General features: G+C 42.0%; 1 protein-coding gene across 1 annotated transcript in view; it reads left to right on the forward strand.

Moving 5' to 3' along the window:
- gpc1b (glypican 1b) overlaps window positions 1–7848 on the forward strand; it is a 75215-nt gene extending 67367 nt beyond the window's left edge. Inside the window, exons 8-11 of the mRNA XM_028593039.1 lie at window positions 1942–2070; window positions 2386–2519; window positions 3202–3377; window positions 4284–7848. Coding sequence (XP_028448840.1) covers window positions 1942–2070; window positions 2386–2519; window positions 3202–3377; window positions 4284–4486 — 642 coding nt within the window. The 3' untranslated portion in view covers window positions 4487–7848. The remainder of the gene's footprint in view (window positions 1–1941; window positions 2071–2385; window positions 2520–3201; window positions 3378–4283) is intronic.
- Window positions 7849–9168: the final 1320 nt, after the last annotated feature.

The following is a 9168-nucleotide window of genomic DNA, read 5'->3' on the forward strand; positions in this document are numbered from 1 at the left end:
TGCCTCTGACCTGGTTCGGTATGGTAATCACACACAGCCTCAGCTTCTGATCTTCATCTCCAGGGGAAAGTGCTGTGTTGATCCCACAGAAGTCGATTCAAGTCTACGGCCTAGTATTATGGTAGACACTGCGTAGTATCTCCTATTTATATAATCTGTTGACACCAATACCACCACCATATGTTGTGCATGTATGTGTACTTTCCCTATAAAAACATGCCGCATAAGTAAATGTGCTTGAGGTCTATCTGCCACTGTTTTTTTATGTCCATTATTCAATCTGCTGTTGCTGCACAACACCAACGAGTTATGCTGACAGACATGACTGGAAGCTTAAGACAGGATTATTTTATAGTTATGTGTGAAGGTTCAAAGGCTTGAGGCTCCTCTGAGCAGGCCAGATTGGATGGCAGATTGACTGCAGTCTTACTCTATTCCCTGGTCTCCATTTATAAAATGTAAGCCCCATAGGGACAAGTAGTGCTTTCTGAGCTGTGAATCATTCTGCTGCAGCGACGCTGTGATTGACACTTGGGGTCATGCAAATAACCACTACCACTCGTCTATGTTGCCTTTCAAAAGGTAGAGATTTGTGTGTACTAATGTGCTCAAAGGTTCTTTGTGTACAAGTATGGGTTTATTGGATTCTATTCAGAGAGCTGGTTTCAGCAGCATCAGATTTCAGTCTTGTTAACACCAATACCAATATGAACCATATAAAGTAGGAAAATAAAGTTTATTGCCAGAGTCTGAAGCCTTACAGTTTAAGTTACTAGTTGAAGATTAATTAAATGATATAGAACTTTAATCTCCTTTGGTTCTAGCCGTGTTTTGAAAGCTGAGTAAACTGTACACATTTGTATGCCTCCGTGGCTGGAGGCAGTATGTTTTCAGGTTGTCCGTCCCATTTTTGTGAACGCGATATAGCAGTACACCGTGGAGGGAATTTTCCCACCTGATCCCTAGTTTCACTAGCCTGACGAGCCAGACCCACATCAAGATGTTGGGTATGGGAACTCACCATTGGCAGGGCTTAATCCAAGGGGCGGGATAAACGGTTGTCTTTCAAATTCCCTCTGCACTTATAGCAAACCAGAGCAACGCTAGTTGATAGATTAAACTTTTGCCCTATCCGGTCGGCAAAACTCCGAACACATCTTCCTTTTTTACGAATGACTTCAGTGCTTAACTCCAAGTCTTCCAGAGTCGCGGCTGAAGCCGATTCGAAAGACCGCTGTTTGCGAGCAGCAGCAGCGGCCATCTTCTTTGTTTTCAAATAGCAGGGAATTCACGCTGACCCGTTGCAACTCTGCCGTCCGTATGTTAAACCCGCCCACCGACTCTATACACGATGTGATTGGCCTGACCAGAATTTTTCCAGTTTTTCCAGCTCGCAAGCCAACAGAGAGTTGCTAGACTGACCCTGGCTGCAAATTACATTTGCTGCCGCTAGGATGCGTCTAGATTTCTAGGCTATATTTTCACTGTATATTTGTTAAAACTGGTTTTAACTGTGACTTGGAAGAACTGTTTTCCAGGAAAAGCATCAGCCTCCCTCTCTCTTTCTCTTTCTCTTTCTCTTTCTCTTTCTCTTTCTCTCTCTCTCACACACACACACACACACACACACACACACACACACACAGATCTGTGCTGCCAGGTTGACTATGTGTGTGAAGCATCTATGTTTCGCCAGAAAAATTCACTTAATACCTTTTTATTAAATTTCTTCAAAGTCTTCACTGCATTATATATGAGTCTAGACAGACATGGATGTAAACTGCAACTTAACTGGTTGGCGGAGGCATACAACCGCAAGGCGATTATTCTAGTTCTGACCAGAACTGAGTTAATTTCCTCATTTCACCCTTTTTATTAACCTCTCATGTGTCCTCTCTCTACATTTCTGTCTTGTCTTTCCTTCACTGTCTCCTGCCCCAGTTGTTCCAGGCGTGTGGCAACATCAGAGAGGGAGGAGCCAGCAGCACGGGACCCGACGACACCATGAAGAGAGTGAAGGTTACAATGGAGGACAAGTTGGGAACCAGCTCTAACAAAATGGACAAACTGGTTTGTATTTACCCGACTGAATCTGCGTCCTTATTATTGCTCTCTGATGGCTTAATCTGACCCATTCATAGTAATGGTTTATGACCCGGGAGCCATTGCTCATCATGGGCAATTAAACCCTTCTTGCTGTTGTTTTCAACCTTTACACAGACAACTATGGGGTGTTTAGAGGGGAATGAATGCTCGGATGGATCAGTGACTCAGATGACTGAGCACTGCAGTCTTTCTTACTCTCCTGGTTGAGTCTACCATCATGCTGTGATGTTGAACAAAGTATAGAAGCTCATGAATTTGCTCTTGTCAACTCTGCCTCAGGTGTCTGATGTAACCGCAAGACTGAGGGACATGCAGCCGTACTGGGTTTCTCTCCCAAACATTCTCTGCAGTGACAGAGTGGCCACTGGAACAGGGGCCGAGGATAAGTGTTGGAACGGCATGAACCGTGCCAGGTAAGGCATACAAACCTTATAAAGAAATGTATTTCAAAATAAGATATGAAAGTACAAAATGTACTTGATACTTTACAAAATAATGGGTGTTTAATGCACAATATAACGGATACTGTATGGTGCTACTGAGGTAATGTTGTTTTTTTTTTTTTCGTTTTTGGAAAACAGTCAACTGGATCCGACTGTATGTCTCAGCCACCAAATTATTTTTATTGTATTTGTATTTTATAGTAAAGCTAGACTAAGTTTTGAATGGAAAATATTTTACAATATTCCACTTACAAATGAAACTTGAATTAATAAACAACTAGAAGGGCACTCAGAGAGCGCAGACCTCCACCAAGGCCAATAGTCCAGTCTTCTATGCTATGTAAATCTGCAATCACAACACACTGCATCTCACCAAGAGACATATTAGTTGTTTCCTGCTTGTGGTCCCATTCCAAACACACTGGCCACTGTCAGTCACCTAATGATGATGTCTTTAAAGCAGCAGATTCTACAGAATCCTGGGAAATGAAGCGAAGCCAATGTGCTTTTATTCTGCCATTGCTACTTTTAGCCACAGTGTCCCCTGTTCAGCAATAGTAATATACTGTATAGTCTCCAATTAACTGTGACGAGGGGATGAAATGTTTTAGACTAGGTGCTTCTGTGTTAATCAAATGTTAATGTGTGCCAGGTACCTTCCCGAAGTGATCGGTGATGGCCTCGCCAGCCAGATCAACAACCCTGAGGTGGAAACCGACATCACCAAACCAGACATGACAATACGCCAACAGATAATGCAGCTGAAGATCATGACGCACCGTTTGAAGAATGCTCTCAACGGCCAGGATGTGGACTTTCAGGACGCCAGTGAGTACTTCTACCATCCCAGCCCACAAGTTCCAAAAGAACATTCACAAGAAACTTCATCCCAGATGGCTCGCCGATGATTAAAAGCTTTTTTTTACAAGTTCTAGATTAAGGGAAGTAACTATATTTCTGTTTATCTGAGGAGGCAATAAACTTCTATCTAAGCTTGTACGAGCTCTAGCAAAATGGTAGAAAGTTTGTAGTTAAAATGAAGGTATAGAAATGCATGGCCTAAATAAAGGTGCCTTTTTGAATAATTGAGGTCATTTTTTCCTTCAGCATAATGTATGTAACACAAGGCAAAATTCTCATCCTTTTTCTGGGTCCTGCACCTGGAGAGTAAACCTCATAGTTCTTACTAGTAGTTAAGCAAATGTTTAATATGTTTTATGTATCTTTGTTTAATATGTAGGAGTATGTGGCAGTGGTCTTAATATGGTAATTCTATGAATACATAAGCAACACCATTTGGACCTATTTTTGTTATTTTTGTTGGATACGGTATTGAGCAGTTTTGCACTTGGGTATTGTGCAATACATAAGGTTTTGAGCATAGCATGATTTAAAGGGAAATGTGCAATTTGGGTAGAATTAAGTGCAATATTAGGGAGAGGATGTGCTGTGGGTTCTTTCTCTTTCTTCTGTGGGGTAAGGTAGGGGGGTCCTGTCTGAGGTTTTCATCGGATGTTTACTGAACGCATTCAGATGAGATAATGTATCCTTATGTTTTATGTACGCTTACTGTATGTGTACCATGTTTATGTGCGATGCGTCGCCATTTTTTGTGTTCTCTTGACTGCCCAAGATTCATTTCTCCTATAGGAGACAATAAAGGCTTATCTTATCTTATCTTAAATTGCATGTATGTCGTACCATTAAACTCATGTCCCAACCCTCTGTTTGTAGGTGATGATGTCAGCGGCTCAGGAAGCGGCATGTGCGCCGACGACATGTGTCCCCGTGGCCCACGCCTTGTCCCCATCACTGACCGACCCAAATTTCAATCCCCTCCAGTAAACAAAGAGGTGAAAGGAAACCACGCCAAGCAGAACCTCCCCTGCATTACCATTTACCTGCTCCCACTGCTTATTCTGCTGCTCCGGCGATAATTGACGGGGAATCTACCAACTGGGACTGAGTTTGGGACACAGAGGTTGGGGAGAGTCTGAAAGGGGAGGGAGGAGAAGTTGGGGGTTAGTTACTTTGCCAAAACTAAATACTAAGTGTAAGGAAAAAAAACCCACAAAAATCGCTTGGACGGACTTCCTTTTGGTTTTGGATTAGAAGAAAATGGAATTATGAGTATTCATAAATGTTTTGGTTCTGCTCTTTTCTTTTATTTCTTGCTATATTATGACACCATTAGAGCTGGTCTTTTCACATCGTCAAATGTTTTGTTTCTGGTTTTTGGGTTCTCTGAGATTATATCTACCTAAGACATGTGTAAGACTATATTGCTCACAGTATGTTGGTGTTGACACCACAGGGAGAGGGAGAATGGGGCTTTGCAGTGGCGCTTAGATACATATATTTGTTATTCCACTCCTTTTTTAAAACAGCACTTGTGTTCAGTAGAATTATTTATTGATTAATAACCCATTACAGAGCCCAGAGTGGTTTAATCACTCCCCAATATTTATAGAAAATATAGATGAACCACAAACTTAAATGAAATACAATATTGATGACTTTTTAAAGGAGGATAATCTGGACAGCACGACCCAGCAGACCTCTTAATGCATTAAGCCTCACAATATGATCACACTCACGCACACACTCTCTCACAGCAAGGATGCGAGCACTCGCCGTCAGCACTTTTTAGCCATTTCATCATGTAAGCTGTAATAATAGCCGTGATCACATTCACACTGACATGATCGTCTAATGTGGGAGTAACGTGACCCGTCCGCCACTCCGCTCATCCCTACATTCCCTCTGCTGGGGCAGATCTCCCCCTCTCTCTCTCTCTCTCGCTCTCCAGACTCTGCCGGCTGTGTGGGATCAACTCGAGAGTCTGGTGTAAGCAAAACACATGCTGGGCCGGGCCAGGTCTCAGATGACAGCATCTTCCCACTATAGAGCGCTGTATGTGGAATGGGGGTGTCAGTTTAAGATTGCCATCACGGCAAAGGATTGACAGTTCATGATGTTGGAAACGTGTAGCAGAACAGATATGTACACGGAAGCAAAAACACTGCTGTCATGTAGCGTTTTTTTTTTTCTTTTCAGTATTCTTTTTTCGTGCACAGCAGAGCAACAATATAATATGCATAATTTTGTGTGTTCCCTGCAAAGGCCCAGTGCTCCTGTGATTAGCATCGAAATTGCAGCTTGCGTTTTTGTCTCATTGCAGCAATGATCCATATCACAGTAACAGCCACACCATGCACGTCTTTGAATCGTACTTACCTATTTGTATGGCAGACACAACAGTGTACATGCTTTTGGTTTCTTCTTTGTTGTTTTCCATAAGAAAAAACAAATCGCCAGTTAGCTATCAAAATTTTATAACGGCCGGCTTATGCTATAACTCTTATTTCATTCATCGTCTGTCATCGCGTATCCATATCTGCCTTCCCTTTCTCTGCAAACTTTTCTATATCAGTGCCTCTTTATTCCCACCCCCTACTCCCGCTACCCTCCTCCCCGCTCATCAGTTATAACTTTAAAGTATCCCTCATGCTTCTTCAGTTGTTATGGTGGCAAGGCAATATGACAATGACACTGTTTCATTATGTGTCAACCTTATTGGGAATGTTGCGGGAACACCGTTTTAAGGCTTTTCCTGATATGAAGCTTGTTGGGGAGGAAACATGCCACACGTGTGGACAGGATGATGGGACGATGCTTGCATGTGTGTATATTTGTGTGTGAATGTGTGGACTTGTCTTTGATTGATAGAGCAAAAGAGGGACAAACGATAGAGCCTTTATAAATCTTGTTTGGAGGGCACGGAAATGAAATGTATTAAAAAGGATCGGACTAACATTGTCTGACTTAGTGCGATACAACTGACAGCAACGGGAGATGAATATAGCTCATTTCCCCCCCCCCCCAAAAAATTGGATTTTCAACCTACTACTGGAATAAATCCTAATCCGTATTGATGGTATCTCTGCTTGTCAGTATTGTATGTGACAGATACATTTAATTTGGAGGATGGGAATTGACACAGTTTTAAAATACATCACTGCTTTAGTTGCACGTTGGGACAATCCACCATGATTCATTTAATGAGAAAAAAACTATATGCATCTGATAGTTGACAATACTGCAGCTCCAATTAAGTTGTTGGAGGCTCTGTCAAATGTTGAGAACCACATCTGTTAGATACTTGGTTAATTACTGCTCTGAAAATAGGTGAGGCTGTTGTCATAAGTGTTACCTGACATGTCACTTTGATGATATTTTCTTTTTTTTCCTCTCGACTTGCTTAATTAATGTTTGCTGTGCGTATGTGTGTCTATGTGCGGCGTGTGTCTGTCTTTCTGTTAGTCCCTGGTTAAAGAAATCTGCCTGTGACTGCCTTTGCCACTTTGTCTAGGGTTGGGGTCCATTTTTAGATTCAAAAACAGAGATATAATGATATTAGATAGGGGAAAAATACACATATTGAACAAAGAACAATTAGTAAGAGTACTACATTAGTCTTCTTTTTGTGACCCTCTAGACAAATCTGAATTTGAATGTGAAAGTCCACATTAAGCCCTGTAAAGAATGAGAAATGACTCCAACTGTGATGGTGACATTCCAATTCAAAGACAACTTGCGACTCACAACTTCAGTTTCAATGACTGCCTCACAATGTCATCGGCTGAAATTTGCACAACCCCCTCCCCGCCCCCCCAAACCCCCCACCCCACCCCTTCTCTCCTCCTCCACCTTTTGATCTCATTAATTTCTTGCTCAAAGTCCCCCTCCCTTTTATAAAACCTGCACTTTTATGAGGCCAATGAATGGCATTGTCTGCACATAGACATCACAAGATGGTCGATCAATACGTGAGTAAACACCTTCCAAAAACGACTATTGATTGGGGATGTGCGTATGCAGATAGATATGGCCCAGCAAGACGTCTCCTGTTCAACTATGGTGAAACAGTGTAAAAACAAAGAGGCAGGAAGAAAGGTTTGTCCGGAGTGCTGATCTTAAATCAGCGTGTGCACCTTAATCCTGCACTCATTCATTAGGTGGAAACATGCAAAGCCGGTTATCCCACCATTTAAAGACGGCTTTATTCTACACCGTTTGTTAAATACGAGGAATTTCTTAAAGGTGCCAATTCATGAGGAACAAAGTACTTTTAATTCTCGTTTTTATGTACTTTGGTTTTGTTGTTATCAGAAATCTATGGAGAGTTTGTGCTTATGTTGAAGATAGATGCCAGAAAGAGGTTGAAAATTACAAATGTCTCATTTGCTGTTGTACCTGAAATCTTGTGTCAATTATATACATTGTAAGATTTTCAACATGCCAGTGTCCTGTTTCTTTAATTTGTGTGTGTGTGTGTGTGTGTGTGTGTGTGTGTGTGTGTGTGTGTGTCTGTGTGTGTCTCTGTGTGTCTGTGCGTGTAAGATTTTCAACATGCCAGTGTCGTTTCTTTAATTGTGTGTGTGTGTGTGTGTGTGTGTGTGTGTGTTTATACAAACATATGGATTAACTATAAAAGGTTTCAAATTCTATTCACAAACCACGTAAACAACATTCAGATCCATTGTATCTAGGTTTGAAATGTTTGCTCTTCTTGAAATTGTCCATACCATCCGCCCAAACATTTTTCCCAGAGCGCACCAGGGCACACTGCCACCTAAAAAGGGCCAATGCACTCCAGTGATGATGTCAGAGGTGGCAGCTGTTGTCTGATGTTGCCACACAGGAGGAAATAAAAACTGCCACATGCTCAGAGCACACTAAGTGCTTTGTCTTGTTTCTGTGTGTAGACAATGAAATTACACCCCCCCCCACCACCCCTCCTCAGGATGGTTTTAACAAGGTGTAGGCTACTTGACCATGATCCTGTGGGAGACTGAAACGCCACGCTTCACATACAGCTCTGCTTTGTACAAAGTGCTTCCAATACGTGAACAGAAGCTAAGGTCTTTGTGGTTCTATAGTGCGGAGCTAAAATGTTTCCATGTCTGTCATGAGGTTGCAAAGTATAGGAGCGAAGAAAGCCAGGAGAGAATTGAACATGCAGTTGGGTCAGAGCAGCAAATATTTAACCAAGATTATGAATATTAAATGATGTCACAATAAGTCTAATCTGCCATCCTGTCTGCCTCTGAACGGTCCTAAAATACGCAGTCTGTCCTTGTAGGTCGACCTTCTTCACACCAGCGTCTGTTTGATGTCACAACATGGGGATTCAAAGACTGTGTCTGAATAAATGTACCAATCCCAGTTCTCAAATTGTTTTTAAAATCAATCTCATACTTAATATAGCCTATTTCTGCTCATGAGTATGGTGCACTTCTCTCCCGACAGTGAGACAATTGTATTATTCAATTTCACTGAAATTATTAGTCATCTCTCTGCAGTCCCCTTCCCTCGGCAGCTGCTTCCGTACAAACGTACAGGGAGACGCATTCACATTCTCAGCTATTGATTGTGTCTGAAGCTTTTCACCTTCTCTCTCTCGCTCACAGCTCTCGCCCACTGCACAAAATGCCCTATTGTCAGCCTTTTGGCTTTCAGCTTGGCCTTTGGTTCAAAGCACTTTTATGAGTGATTGCTTTACAACCTTACATGGTCTCCGTATTTGAAATATCCGCTCAACGGGGCAAAACACTTG

This window comes from Perca flavescens, chromosome 12 (genome assembly GCF_004354835.1).
Source record: "Perca flavescens isolate YP-PL-M2 chromosome 12, PFLA_1.0, whole genome shotgun sequence".
Lineage (NCBI taxonomy): Eukaryota > Metazoa > Chordata > Actinopteri > Perciformes > Percidae > Perca > Perca flavescens.